This window comes from Danaus plexippus, chromosome Z (assembly GCF_018135715.1).
Source record: "Danaus plexippus chromosome Z, MEX_DaPlex, whole genome shotgun sequence".
Lineage (NCBI taxonomy): Eukaryota > Metazoa > Arthropoda > Insecta > Lepidoptera > Nymphalidae > Danaus > Danaus plexippus.
The window spans coordinates 2381070-2397227 of NC_083559.1; the positions used below are offsets into that span (position 1 = coordinate 2381070).

The 16158-nt window shown below is 32.2% G+C and overlaps 1 protein-coding gene across 2 annotated transcripts; it reads left to right on the top strand.

The window, feature by feature from the left end:
• The first annotated feature begins 2734 nt into the window (after nt 1-2734).
• On the top strand, nt 2735-10544 carry LOC116777257 (uncharacterized). 2 transcript variants are annotated; one of them, XM_061526552.1, is made up of 4 exons: nt 2735-2881; nt 3198-4440; nt 5297-7172; nt 8082-10544. In XM_061526552.1, the coding sequence occupies exons 2-4, from the start codon at nt 3362-3364 to the stop codon at nt 10197-10199; spliced, it is 5073 nt and encodes a 1690-aa protein (XP_061382536.1). In that variant the 5' UTR covers nt 2735-2881; nt 3198-3361; the 3' UTR covers nt 10200-10544. The 2 variants fall into 2 exon arrangements, with proteins under 2 accessions (XP_061382536.1, XP_032526582.2); XM_032670691.2 differs by lacking the exon at nt 2735-2881 and having other exon boundaries at nt 2938-4440.
• Nucleotides 10545-16158: the final 5614 nt, after the last annotated feature.

Sequence of the window (16158 nt, forward strand, 5' to 3'; positions counted from 1 at the left end):
AACTATCCACCATTCCTTTTAAGGATAGTGTACAACCTATATTATCTTTCTCACGACCAGGAAATTTCAATGGAGCAATTAGCGTAACCGTAGAAACGCATTAACCGGCTAACGATAATCCCGGATCGTATGCATATATCTCGTTTTCCGCCTACCAAGACACAGATAGTGACATTTACTTGGATTGTCTTAAATTCGAACGGATGGACGGACAACCACTTCATCCATTAGTACTGTACAGTATTTAAGATTAAGTGTCAGTATAGCGAGATTGTCGGCCAATGCAGAAATCGATTCTGTGTATTTATTATTAAACTTGGACCGATAGCCCCATTTTAAAATAAGAAAAAGTAATAATAGATTATATAAATTTATTTTGTATCTTAGAAATTCTAAATGAGACGAAACCTCTTAGCATTCTATATATTCACCGTGCGGGTGCCGGGTCCATCGCGTTGCAGGGAGATGAGCTTCAACTGTATCTGGGACTTGCGACCCAGGTGTAGGTTTAAAAGGCCCCTAACTAACGCGCGTTAAACGCTCACCTCCACTGTCCAGAGTATTTCAAATATAGATATGTATATATAAGTATGTGATATATGTATATATAATTATTTAATATTTAATATGTATATATAACTAGTTACATACTAGGAACCTTTTTGTCTCAGAAAAACACTGAGTTCTACAGGTAGATAAATTTTTAATTTGCCTTGGTATAGTCGGACCCACATAAATATATGTAAATTGTTGCATATATCTTAACGTTATAAGGAAGCCGGCTCGAACAAATGAATCAACGCCCACATACCTCAGGGGTAAACTAGCATTAACCTGAGGCATATAAGCAAATAAATTAATTATGCTGTTAAAATGAAAATGAAATAAATCATTCACAAAATAATTTATCCAACGTTAAGAGAGGCTACGATTCTTAAAACTTATTAATGATTCAGATTATAACTAATTCATTATTGAAATTTTTGTTGAAATAATAATGTGAAGTTTAACAATTTGTACCGTGATAGTGTTTTTATGCAGAAATCCATTACGAAGTAATTTTTAATGGTCATTTTATACATTATCTGCGAGAAACGTGACGGATAAAACGCCGTGTATTGTTAAAAGTCATATGAGATTAATACTAAGGCTTATTCAACTTTTAAAATGGTGGCATATCGAGAATTCATTTCATGATGATTTTTTCGTATTTTCGTAGAACTCTAATATTATTTACGTAATATTTTTTTATATGGCATGCAGTTTTACTGTTTATTCATATCATTTAAGTTAAAGAACTAAGTGTTTTAATAATTTCTATACTTTAATCCATATTTAACAGGGAGACGTCACAATAACTCAATAACAAGGTTAACATAATGTGACATCATAATTACTTTACTATGATGCAAAAAAAAATGTTAGTTTTTTATTATGATGAACATTGTTTCATACATTTTCTACTGTGAGATCAAAAGCCTTAAATATCTAAGAAATAAGTAAAGCGCTGACTTTGAAAAGAACCCTATGTTTAGAATGGTTTTAAAATGTTATAAATGCTAGTCCCATGTTCTTGTGTAGCAGAATCTAGTTCTTGTTAGAATATTCTTACATTTCCGTTCGATGCCAAAAATATCATTGGCTTGATAACAAGGCTTGATACTTGCATGTGGATCGATCGTTACTCGTTGGTATATTATAACCAAAGATTATGTACAAGTAAATTAAACGCTGATTTTAATAAGTGAAACCATTATAAGCGAATGAAACTTGCATTATAAATCAATTAGTTGTCAAGTTAATCAGAATCACAGCTCAAATGAATGTCATGACACTTTCAAATGTATAATTAATATATTTTTTGTTATTCTTGGTGCTGGTAAATATATGACTAGAGTTTTATCTTAAAATTAATGGTTATATAGCCTTTATTTCAATGGACAAACTCCTCTTTGTTTCCTCCACACAATGCTAAGATTATATTACGTCGAACAAAGAAAAACGTAGACTGGCAAAATATTCCACAATTCCATTGCGAATGAAGCCATAAGATAAAAAATAATATTTTCAAAACTTGAATAATGTGTTCATCTACTAACTAAAACTGAACTGCATATAAATTTAGGACAACATCAATAATGAGGAGATTTACTTTCTACGTCTTGTTTATTTGTACCTCCTTTAAGAGCATGTTATTTTTCTTTTGTTAGATATTGCGTTTGAAAAGTCATTATTTATAATTCTAAAAGAAAGTTTAAACGTTATCGTTTCTTATTATTCTTTGTATGTATATATAAGTGTGTGTTCGAAGAAAATAAAAGTACAGAAATTAGTTTCTAACGACTTGAAGATTTTCTTGTAATAATACCCAATAAGTAAACATTCCTACTTAGAATTTGTCTTGCTGATATTAATTAAGACATAAAATAATTTAAAAATTACTCGTCTATTTTTTCATTATGATGTTTAGTTTTTTTTTTTTTCATAGCTAACCTTTCCTCATTTCTTCATTATCTTCCTGACAGTGGCGATCTACGTCTGGTCACTCAACTGGTATAAACAATTCAAACAATATAATAAATATCAAAAACATAAAGCAAAGACATCTTCATCTGAATTTTTTTTATTTAATTTCTATATGTTTGCCTTCGCCGATGACGTGAAATGGTTACTAAAAATAAATTCATGCTCGATCTTATATTTAGCACATTTGCTCGGACAACGAGAAGCCGACCAGTTGAAAAGTGATTTGGAACCGATCAGAGATCGTTCGATTCGAAAAATAACAAGAATTTATAGAGATATACAACTGAATACAGTGAAATAAAATCACAAGGAATAATAAAACAAGGATGTGCGTAAGATAATTTGAGCACTTAAGGTAATAACGCCAGATTTTACGAAAATTATATTTAACGCAGTGATCGTAATATACAACATAATCACACCTATTTTCACACTAGCCCACGCAAAAACATCTTGTTCTAGTAGCAGTCACTTGCCTTGGATCGAAATGTTGTGTTTTTAGTTTGGCGGGGATTTTATCAAACAGTCTAGGTGAAAATAGGAGTTATATCAAAATAATGGAACTGTGGACGTTACCTGAAATTTTTTGATAGATTATAAATTGTATACTTGTATTCAGATATTTAATAAATTGTTATAAATAAAACATATGGAATCTCAATTGTCAGCAGATGAGAATAAAAATTCTCCATTGCCTAGTATAACACATGAATGGGAGGATTTAAGAAAAGCTCGTGAGGCAGGCGGCTATCCTTGGACTCACCTTTTGAAAGCACCTTTAGAAGGAGAAATTACTGCAGAAGACATTATAAGATCTACTTCTCCAAGAAGAAGCATGTCTCGAGAATTTTCTAAATCTCGAACTCATTCACCAGTTGATGAAACAGTCCAAAAAATTCTTAATCTTGACTCATCACCAGGTAGTAGCCGAAAACATGGTGAAGAAGGTGAAGATGAAGGAGTGCATATACCAAATTTTTCAAAAGAAATTTCATTGGACTCAGACGAAGATGTTGTTAACCAAGCACTGGCTACAAAACAGTTAGAAAACCAAAATACTCAACATTTGATATCGCCACCAACGGAAATTCCAAAAAATGTCTCACCAAAAAGTATTCTTAAAAGAAGGACACCAGAACCACAATACTTTGGGAGTACTGAGACACGTGAAAAAACAAAATGTTGTCACCCGTTAGTTAATAAACTTAAACACTTAGCTGACAAAACGTTACACAAGTTAGAAAGAAACGATCATGAAAAATCTCCCCAAACAAAAAGAAAAAAAGCTGAAGAGCCTCAAGAAATAAGACAACTCAAAAACTCTCCTAGCGCTATTCGTAGACAAAAATTTAGTGCTATAAAATTGGGAGACTCAGATGAAATGAGCAGAAATATGAGCATAGATATCCCAACGCCTCTGAAAAAAAAAGAACACATATACGAAGATATAGAAGAATCAAAAGAGTTTGATAATGTAAAATCATTACAGGATCCTCCGGATATTGATAACGATGATTTAAAAACAAGTTCAAATAAAGAAAACGACAGTCTTCAAGATAAAAAGTCGAATACATCTCAGGATCCTAGTTTAATTATTGAAGACAATGCTTCACTAGACGCTAATGAACATGTGATGGAAAAACTTCACCAGAGAAGTAGTATTAGTAAAGAAGTTGTAATGTTAGACGAAGAAATAGTTCCAGCAGAGTCAAACACAGAACTAATGTACAAATCGGAAAACGATATTAGAAAAAACAATGAATCTCCAAATATTACCATTACAGAAATAAATGATGATGACATCACCATAGAACCGTCTTCTTCGATACCTATAGAATCATCTCCAAGTCCCAGTCCTCGTGTTATTGATAGTAAACAAGACTTCATGGATACAGACTGGTCTAGACCCAACAGGTAAATATTAAAACTTTTTTTAATCTACTACAATACGGAACAATGACATAATAGTTTTGTAACAAATGCTAAGCGAACGCGTATCTTAAATATATGCCTGATAAATATAGATCTGTACCATACGTCTTCCTGCACGTTAGGTAAGCTCTTTAAAATTGTCATCAGTGATCAGTGCTCGCGGTTGCTTTCACATAGCTGATTAGTTCGTTTATTTGCCTTATTTTAAATAACTCATAGTTTTCCTAGTCATATATTAGTACTTGAAAATATACATTAGTATGCCTTAAATGAAAGGCCCATTTTGATAAGCTCTTAGTTATGAGTAAGCTCCGTCGGTGGACTTCTGAAGGTGGGACTCCTATAGAAAAACCTTTAAGGCCTACTAGAGAAGGCAGTGTTCAATTATATACACCAGAAGTACGTTGTGCATGTCAGTTTTTCCAATGTGATTCCCTATTACCGGAAAGAATAAATCCCGTGGGCACTAGACCAACTTCTCGAGCTAGTAATATTATTCAAAATATTAGGTAAGTTATGTTACCGTGACTCAATAAAATGGAAATAGTCTAAAATAATATCTTGCAAATAATTGTAACTATTAAATAATTTTGCCCGGAGACCGCTGTGGCTAAAACGAGCGCTAGCCGTTGGCCTAATTGTAACTTTTGAAACATGTGTGAGTGTATTTAAATATAAACTGAAATTATGCAAAGCGTCTTTATTTTTGCGATTTTTATCATTTTATTTTTCATTTTGTACAAAGGCTCGGCGAAAACAAGGATTTTATCTATTTCTCAATGTTGCGACGATAATTTACTATGATGTTAAGTGTTACAATTTAACTTTGTTTTTTCAGTGATCACGAATACGAAATTATAGAAAAACCTCCCCCAAATATAATTTATACGGCACCAAGTATCGACAATAAACCCAACATGGTGGTAACGGACGACGATGAATTATCAAGTATCTCATCACTGGAAAAAAAATACCTTCATCATACATCCGACGAGGATGAGCCAATGGAGCATAAGGAACAAATTAATTGCGAAAAAGATGAAAATATTTCAAACGCTGAAGCATTACAAAAAGGCATTGAAGAACGCTTCTTTGTTAATACTCCCTCAACGACATCTAGAACTGAATGTGAAGTAAGTACCAGTCAAGTAGATTCTTCGGCCCTGGAAAATTTACCCTTAAAGAGAAGTAGTAGAAATAAAAATTCTGAAGGAATTGAGTCGAAAATACAGCAGCGTATAAAAGAAGGCACGGGAAAAATAAAAAGTCAAGCTGGAAAATTAAAATCAAAATTAAATACTATAAAAAACAAACAAATGCATTTTCCAGAAAGATCAAAAATGAAATTGCAAGAAAAACCAAAGCCTTCTAACGCTGATCGGTCGAAATCAACATTACCAGAAAAACGAAAGTTTAGTTTGCCTGACAGACCAAAATTTAAAAAGATTAATTTTTCTGAAAAACTATCGTTTGGTGATCGAAAGAAATTCAGTTTTCCGGAACGTCCCAAATTTAATATGCCTGATCTACCTAAGTTTAAAATGCCTGAGAGACCTAAAATAAATTTCCCAAGTCTTGGTAGAAAAAAAGTGGATATAAATAAGTCTGAATCTTCATCCGATTTACAAAATGTCTCCGTAGAGTTTGAAGCTAAAACATATCCAAGACTTTTTAATAGAAAGAAACAATATATTCCAAAAACCTCATCTTCACCGACGCTTAACAGAGAAGATACCCCACCAGCAACATTTACTTTTACTAGAGTAAAAAAGGCAACGGATAACCAAGAACCGTCACGTCATATCCCAGATAGTCCCGAAGAACCCCGAGAATACGGTAGTTTAGACAAGGAGTGCGAATATAACGATGACTACAAAATAGAAAGCAGACAAAACTTTTGTACCACATACGACTTTGATAAAGTAGATCAAGTAGATCAAGAATTTGCAGATGAAACAAATAGTCATGATGAGTTAAGAATACAAGTTTCCGAATCAGATTTATCACCGCCACTACAAGAAAACACACATATAAACGAATTAAACAATGACGAATTTTTTGTACGACCGAGAGGTATTTCTCGTGAAAATATACAAGTTAGAGAATACTTAAGCGACGAAATACGACAAGCATTTAAAATTCCCAAAAACGTGCTCGCTGATATGTCCAACGAAGACCAATTTAATAACAAAAATATATATGCCAACGATCCAGAAGACCACGACATGGCATTAGATGGCCAGCCTATCAATTATTCCACTGAAGATATAAATGATAGAGATGATGGTTATTACACATTCCCGCCAGTACGACCTTCAAGAGCAAAACGAAAGAAAAAGGATGCTGAATCAATTAAATATATAGACGACAGTATAAATGCAAGCATGCAATTTAGCGAAGTTGATTTAGGTATATCGGAAGATCAATTGAATAAACAAATTAATACACACACTGCTAACAGCGATGTCGATATTAGTAAATCAATTCAAGATTTAGATCTAAGACCTACTACTGATCTTCATTCTATCCATGAATACGCCAATGATGATGTTATCGAATATCCTGATAGTATGCCAATCCAATCTCAAACCTTACCTATGCCACCACGAAGGAAGAAAAAATCTTTAAAAACTGGTATCAGAAATACCTCTTTAAATGATGTGAACATGTACCCAGCAGAGAGATGGCAATCAAAACACGATGGATGCGATGATGTAAGTACGACTATAATTTGATAGGTAAATTTTTAATTAAAAAATTATCATTATTATCATTATTTTTATACGTATAAGCCAAATTTTTTATTCATACAGAAAAATTAAATAACATCTCGATTATAATTTCACTTTTTATAACAAAACCTTTTTGTAAACTTTTTATAAAAAAAAAAACACTTTTTATAAAAAAAAAGTTATATTTCTTAGTATCTCAATGTCTTTTAGTTTTTTATAACTTGAATTCATTATGTGAAAAGAATAAAATAAAATTTTATAATTACGGCTTAAACTCATTGCAAACAAGATATTGGCAGAAGTCCAATGTACAGTTCAAGACAAATCGTTGATTTGTATTTTTGGATGCCCTCCACATCTGATTGTTGACCTAGTTAAAAGTGAAATTTATACTTATATACTGAATGAAGTAGGGACAACTGTCGTTATTTTTTGTTGATTCTAATATATGATTTGGCACTGCTCATATTTATTTTAGTGTCAACAAAATTTATATAAGAAATTATATAATTTAAAAATTATATATAAATCTTAAATAGTTTACCACAATATCTTTTCTGTTCTTTAATAAAAAATTTTGATCATAGTCCTGAAAAGTTTTGATCCTGTTTTATATTTACGTCAAACAAATATATTTTTTAAATCAATTCTGTGACTCACGTTGGTGTGAGCATAATTGATGAAAACTTTGAGATATTTTATTTTGAGGCAATAAAATATTAAAAAAATGAAAATTGTTTATTTTAAAAACAAAATTCAGATTGACCCTAAAATTTTTACGTCACAAGAGAGAAGTTGTAAAATAAATATGAAAACAATAATATAATTAATGTTTATTTTATATTTATGGTATAAAATTACTGTACTTAAAGTATAACCAATACATTTCAGATTATCGTCTACAGAACAGAACACGAGTACATTGTTCCACAAGCTGATTTATCCCAAGGTGATGTAACAGAACAAAGTCCATTACCACCGAGAAGAAATCGATCCAGAAGTTCAAGGACGACTTCTGTATGTGATGATGACCGTACATCACATGGTGCGGAATCGCTTATTCTCGATGCTCATATTTCAACAGCTGACAACGCTTTATCTGAAAGTGATATTCAGCGCGAAAGTCCAGGTTATGCAACTGTTGACAAAGGTAATTTTACGCCAAGTAAAGGTGCTAGACGGTCATTAAGCAAAACTCCACCAGCAAGACGCCGTAAGAGTAATAGTTCTGAAAGAAAATATTACACAGTCTCTAGTCAGAAAAGCAGAATGCCAGATCGACCGCCGAGAAAAAAATCCTCTACGAGTCTTATGACCCTTGACAGCTTCACAAAAGAATCTATAAATGGTGATCAGACCCAATATGTTGAAATAGACAGATCGAAAATGGAAGATTCACACAAAGACCTAAAATCGGGGGCAATCGTCAGTAAAATGAAAGACAGACCATTACCTCCACCTCCTCGTCCTCCCAGAGGACCAAAGCGTAAAAAACTCTCGCAAGAGGAAGAAAGCCAAAAATCAGCATTAAATTTATCAGATTATCTTGATGTAGTAGAAATTGAAGTTTCGACACAAACAGATCCTTTGCCAGATGATGTTGACTTCGAATTTGGAATAGATGACAATCTTGATTTGTCTATGTCTAGTTCCCTTAGAGACATAATTGATGAAGAATCAATATTAGGAAAGATTCATGACAAGTCAATTACATTAGAAGCGGATCGCCGTAGTTCTAGGCCAGCATCACGGTCAGAGAAGTCTCTAAAGTTGTCGGATCCTAAATTAGGCGAATTTTCTAAATCAAGCCTCGGTAAGACATCCCCTACTGTTATATTAGTGGAAAAACGGGTATCTAGCCCAACGAGAATAGACGAAAAAGAGGTAATATTAACAGAAGCATCATTGACTGTACAGCCTATTGATATTGATGATGCCCAAGTACCAGATGTTCCGCCTTTACCAAAATCTAGAGACACTCTAACTTCAACTATAAAACCTAGAACTGAGCCTGAGATTCCTGAAAGTGAGAAAACTCTTGATAAAATTGCTGAAACTAACAAAGATATTTTGTTAGATAACTTAGTAACACAAAGACTTCAAGTTCGAGATTTAGACGTTGGTCGATTAAATGTTTCAGAACTGCAAGCATCAAAAATTCTTGTTTCCGATATTGAAGGCATGACTTTAAATGTTAACGAGTTAGACTCTAAGTCTGGTCATATTTCAATAACTGGAATAGAGTTCTCTCAATCTGTAATCGATGAAATTGTTAAGAAATTTACCGAAATGTCAACTTCTATTGTTCCTAACACTCAGATAGTAGACACCCAAAATATTGAGAGGCCAATTAGTAGGGAAGAGGAAACGCAAACAGATACTCCTTTACCTGATAAAAAACAAGAAAACATTATTTCAGAAGAGATTAAAATTGACTCATTACCATCCTCAACTGCCAGAAGTAGTGAATATATTGAGGAAATAACTGTCCCCCCACAACGACCTCCGCCTCCTGATTTGACGCCTTTATTATATTCCTATCTGCAGGATCTAACGATTACGTCATCATTACCTCATCAACAACCAATACTGCGGGAGAGGCATTACAGTGACTTTCATGAACCACAACTTCCTTCACCACAGCCACCAACACGTCGAGCTAAAAGAAAACCACCCGTTTTGCACAGCGAATCAAGTTCCGATGACGTAAAACCTCGACCGTCGCCCAGAAGAATGCCACCTCCAGCCCGAACTCAAGAACCAACGATAACTGAAGCTGGTGTCCAATTCTTACGGGTATGTCAGAATTCAATAAGCAGAACGTTTAGAAATATTGTGAACACATTTACGTCTTACATAAGCGGAACTCAAAATAAACATGATATGCAAGTCGCCATGGTTATATTCCTCGTGTTAATAGCTGGTTTAATAATGTTCGGACTCAGCGATAGCCGTACTATTCATCACCATCATTGGGAATTTTTTAATCCACCAGATAATAAGCAATAAAATTTAATACTAGTATTTTATGAGAATAGATATATATTGTAATCATATTTCAAATATATTAAAAATTGTTTTTGAATGTTGCAGAATCTTTTTAAAATAACTAAATTACTAACCAATAAAGTACTCTAACTTGGCATCTATGTATAGGAAACTAGGCTGTTAAAATATTATGTGTCAGCAATGTTATCTAGTTGTTAAAACGTTTTCTTTGTTTGTGTAATTTCAAAAATTTATGTATTGTTAAAAGAAATTAGTTAACAGTTTTTAGAATATCGTAATGCATTTTATAAAGGACGTTTGTTTTGTAATATAAAAGTGAAATAAATTCTGTTAACAAAAAAAGAATATTTTTATTCATGCCATTTTTTACATACAAAAGAATCTCATATTTCCTATCGTTGTAATGTGAAATTCGCATTTCGTCCTGCATAAAATTAGGTATGCAATAAAAGCAAACATATCAGAGATGAATCAAAAGCAAACATCAAAGAGGGACGCCTTTTGTAATTAAAAAAACAAAAGTACAAACAAATTTTCACAAAGTCGGAATTGTCCGGAATTCTTTATATATAAATACGTAGAAAAAATTTATTTTATAATATGCAGAAATACCTTTACAATCCGTGAGTTTATTTTATGGGATGTAAAGTTTTTATCATAGGAAAAGTTCCGATCAGATATTATCCATATAATGCCGCCGTCGGGTATTTGTCATCTCACTATTCCACAAATACATAAAATATATCCTTATTAAATTTTTAGATACTTGTAAGGTATGCAAAAATAGTCTTAAAAAACAGAATTTTCGTACGGTGCCGTGATTTATGTTTCAATGCACATTTTATGTTCCTTTATTACTCGTGTCTTGCTGCGACGTAGATTTTAGTTATTTAATATTCCGATGCAACCCAAGAAACAATTTATCCCCATTGTTGGAAATAATAGAAAAATTTTTATTCTTTGCTTTCATTTCAAATACTTTAAAGTTGTTGTACTTATGATACAAAAGAAAACTTCTCTTTATACTCAACTTAAACAGTAACACCCCTATTCTTTGTAAGTTACATTGAATCGCTTTAAATTTTAAACTTCCACGAATGTGACAGGTGTTACATCGAAATAAATAAAATAAAAATAATTCACTACAAACATAATAATTCTAGGTCCTTTCAAAATATTGTAAGAGAAAAGTAGGGAGATAAGTTCATTAAATTAAATGTTAAATTCTTTAAGACTTAAGATGACGACTCATTCTTTTATCAGTACATAAATCCTGTGCTCAGGCTTACAGGTAATGTTATTGTTATCTCTCTATAATTATTCCCTTATTTAAATATTACACAAACGTGTGGACAAATTAGAAGCGAAGTAATTGAGTCACAATATGTAAAAAACTTTTTTAGTAAAATGCAATTTCTACTCGATTAATAAAAAGGAAAGTGCTTTTAAAAAATATACCAGAATGTGAATGCTCTTGAATATCAAAAAGTATTTTTTTGTTTTTCGTATACCGAGCTTGTACTCACACTCAGATTTAAGTGCACGTATTAATTCATTTTCATAATTATAATAGTTGAAATCAATCGCATCCATTTTACTTAATGTTCTTGTTTTTATTAACAATTAAATCTTGCAACAGGTTTTTATATGGAATACATCATGTAATTACATTAGAATGAAACTAATATTTTCGGATTACTACGCGTTATTTTATTATATAAAAAAAACCTACATACATAAACGAGATTTACACCTCGTCCATAAACGAGATTCAGATCTTGACTGTCCGTGAACGTCGGGAGTATGTAGTTTTTTTGTTAAATAATAAAGTAACGCGTAGTTATCCGAAAATTTTAATTTAATTGAATACTCGCAAATGTCTAAGATCTCATTAAATGACATAAAAAGTTTATGGAAGAGGTTTAATACTACATTGACACTCACGCCTCGTACCCCGTCTTGTGCTTCGTGTCGTATAACAGCTCGCACCTCGTGATTGATGGTAAATATTTTTACTAATTAAGTAAAAATATTTTTCTCTATTATCAAAGTTTTTGAATTTATAAACATGTTTTAATTTCAATTTATTTTTGGCTTTTTAGTGTTCACTGGACACATTCTAAAAGTATTCTTTAGCAAGAACCTTTTATTTCTTTCTTTTGATATTGTAGAAATACATTAAAAATAACGAGTCCGCCATCTTGAATAAGACCGATGGTAGATTAAGAAAGTCGCCTCACAATATTATATAAAATATATGGTTAACCATATATGTTATATTAAATTGCAAGACTAAAATACTACAATAAAAATCTTATAATTAATGTCATTTCGTGTCGACATTTTACACATTTCAAAAATGGGCTTGAAATAGAGCATGATACTATTTTAAAATTACAACGAATCGAACGAAGTTAAGTGTACTGGTTTGATTAGTTTATTAAAGCGCCATCTATGATTTCATTCCTACTTTACTCAAGCAGGTTGTTAAAAACTTTGTGTTTTAAGTGGTGCCCTCTTCACAAATACAGCAGAATGATTTGGTGCCCATGACAATTATGAGAACTAAGAATTCAAATTTAGACCACTGGCGGCTTCAGTAAACTGTTGATTTCTTGCTGGAAATGTCAGCTACAACCTCAACACAGGATGTTTAATACCATAGTGAAAAAACAAATACATAGCATATCAGTATTAAGCATCATTTTAATATTTGTCTTTTATCTATTTGCACTTGTATTAATTTTTTTCAACAGTACGTAGTTATTCATTGGTGTCTTCTAAATATGCTATTACTGATAAATATGTTAAATTAGAGACATTATTTTTTAAAAGACATGTACGAAATATGTGCATAATAATTAAGAAGCCTTAGGTTATAAATGGCAAAATAGTTTTCATTGCGCCATTAGCATAACCGATTGTTTTATTGTCACTAAGTCATTTAATAGAATGAAAAATATTCTAACCTCTTTGGGATGCATTTCAATACGATGAAAAAAAATATTTTTTTTAATATGGTACATATTTTATTATTACTATTATTTTATGCAAAATAAAATAAATATGGATCTAACTTTTTGTAAATTGATAACCAACATCTAGACGTTAATTAGCAATTAAAATGTATTATAATTTTGTTCACTAAAAATGTTATTTCTGACCTGAAACAAACAGTGCAACATTAGATATAAATGATTATATTGAGAATATAAATAAATGATTATTTGAATTATTATTTGTAATAATTCAATTTCAATAAATTAAAATGTAATGTGAACCGTATTAAAAAAGAAAACCAAAAACACCTAAAAAACTACGATACCCATTCAACGAACCATGTAATGTCGAGACAAGTTTGACGTTATTTTTTTTACTGACAATGTTTTTTACTTTTCCCTAATTAAAGCTATTATTATCACTTTTTTTTTGATTAATTATAACCAATTTCAAGTATCCCACATAGCTGTTGAATGTACGCAAAAAGCGGGCAACCCAGAAAAGGTAAAACAACAAGTAACTACACCTAAATATAAAACTTCTTTGTCGCATGAACCTGCAAACATTATTTTGTATCGTTCCTACTCCTGCATTAAGAAGTATGAATTATACTGGGCGACATAAAATATAAGTTAGAAACTGGGATATGGTTTAAAATATGTAAAGCATTCAAACAATTTATTATCAATACATATCTTCCATAAAGTTTAATCAAATTATTTTCGACGCTATTTTTATAAATGTTGATCAATAATTTCAGCAATTCTCGCATTATTATCAAAATCGCGGGAATATATACTGTAACATTACGGCAAAATGAAAAATAGACAGAAAAATATATACAAGACTATTTTTTTACTTTGTTTTTCTGTCTAGGGATAACTTAAGTATAACTAACACAATAAAAAAAAACTCCAAAATATATTTCCTCGTCTATAACTTAGGAACTAAATTAAACTCAGAATAAACGGTTGAGAAAAGTGAAAAAACTTAAAAAAAAGTTATACAGACATTTTCTATGCGACCAGCTGTAGAAACAAATTCTATTTCCAAAAAAAATCAAAATAAATTCACAAGCAGTCTAATATGTTTTATGAAGATGAAGGATTTCTTTCTTCGGCCAAGTGCCCTAATCTTAATGAGATCTAAGATTTTCGCGAGTATTCATTTAAATGAAACTAGTATTATTCGGATTTACTACGCGGATTTTATTATTTAAAAACTACATAATCCCGACGTTTCGGTTACTTTGCAGCAACCGTGATCACGGGCAGACGAGGTGTGAATGTCTGTCAGTTGGTCCTTGTTATTTATCATCTACCGCCATCGATTTCTTAATTTTCTGGCGTACCGCTCTGGATGCCGGCAGAATGCGCTCACGGTGTCTTGAGGTCCTGCGGTGTGGTTACGGACATGGGATTTTATATTTTTAAGAACGGGGTCCCAGGTGTTTGATAGATTCCAGCCATCTTCTCTATTGAAATTGGGATGTTTTTTAATTTCAATAGCCTCGCGAATTAATCTCGGTATATACTTGTCTTCCCGAGCGAGGATTTGAGGTTTATCAAAACGAATGTAGTGGCCTGGTTTGTCCATTGTGTGTTCAGACACTGCTGACTTCGACGCGCGCCTGTTTTTGATGTCTGAGATGTGTTCTTTAACCCTTGTACCGATGCTCCTCTTCGTCTGTCCAATGTATGACAAGCCACAGTCACAGTCGAGTTTGTATACACCCGCTTGTTGTAAAGGAATGTTACTCTTGATTGGTCTCAAGAATTGGCTCACTTTCTTATGTGGTTTGTAAATAGTTTTAATGGAAACCTTCTTCAAAATATTGCCTATTCTGTCAGTAACTCCCTTCACATATGGTAGTATCGCAGGTTGTCGTTCAACTGTGGGTGGCTTCAGGTGGTTCTTGCGATGCTGGCGAGGCACGGGCAGGTTGTTGATGATGAGAGCATGCTGCAGCTCGGCCTCTAGGTGGTCAGCATCACAAAGGTGTTGGGCTCTCTGTAACAAAGATTTGCCAACGGTAGCTAACTGTATAGGGTGGTGGTGTGAGTTACCATTGAGGTACCTGTCCGTGTGTGTGGGTTTCCTATAAACAGTATGTCCCAAAGTATTGTCAGGATTCCTAACGACAAGTATATCAAGGAAAGCTAAAGAATTATTTGCCTCCAATTCTATAGTAAACTGAATCTTACTATTGATAGAATTAAGATGGTTCAGAAAAGCAGATGTTTTATTTTTATTTAATATTGTGAAGGTGTCATCTACATACCGTTTATATATTAAAGGTCTTATAGGAGGAGAGCAAATTTGGCCTAATCTTGACAGTTTTTTTAGGATTTGAAAGAATTTTGCAATTTTTAATAGCCAATTTAACGAGGACGGCTATAAGCTATATATCATAAAGATACGACAAATAAGAGAAAATACCAATGAAAAATGTTGCAAACCCGATGGTACCGTAAAAATTATTGATCTATCAAAAAACTTCTCCAAAGAACATATCATTATAACATACAACTATAATATATATCTAACTTTTGCCTAGAGTAAAAAACTTCTATTTTTAAGGAGACTTAGTTTATCAAGCAAGTTGAGGCACTACTTAGATTTGACAAACATTTAACTTTTTTGACGGAAGAGTTTACGGACAAAAGCTGGTTTAAACTATATATTCCACTACCTTCTCCTTCTAAATTGCTTACAAATGAGTCTATAAGCATCAATGCACATTAGCAGCAATAAAAAAAACTTATATTCTAAATACGATTTAGCACATCGAAGTTAAAAATAAATTTTGTGGTGATTTTTAAATACTTAAAACCTTATAAAACATTGACAGTTTTTTAACGTCAGAATTATCTGAATAATTCGCAAATTAGAATACGTGTTCCCATTTATTGTCAATTGCTGTATTGTTTCAGACTATTGCCAATAGCAAGCGGTTTTC

Bases quoted from the DNA above. Each gene is read 5' to 3' on its own strand.
- LOC116777257 (XM_032670691.2), top strand. From the start codon at position 3,176: ATGGAATCTCAATTGTCAGCAGATGAGAATAAAAATTCTCCATTGCCT. The intron at 4,441-5,296 runs GTAAATATTAAA...TTGTTTTTTCAG, and splicing joins GACTGGTCTAGACCCAACAG to TGATCACGAATACGAAATTA. The intron at 7,173-8,081 runs GTAAGTACGACT...AATACATTTCAG, and splicing joins AACACGATGGATGCGATGAT to ATTATCGTCTACAGAACAGA.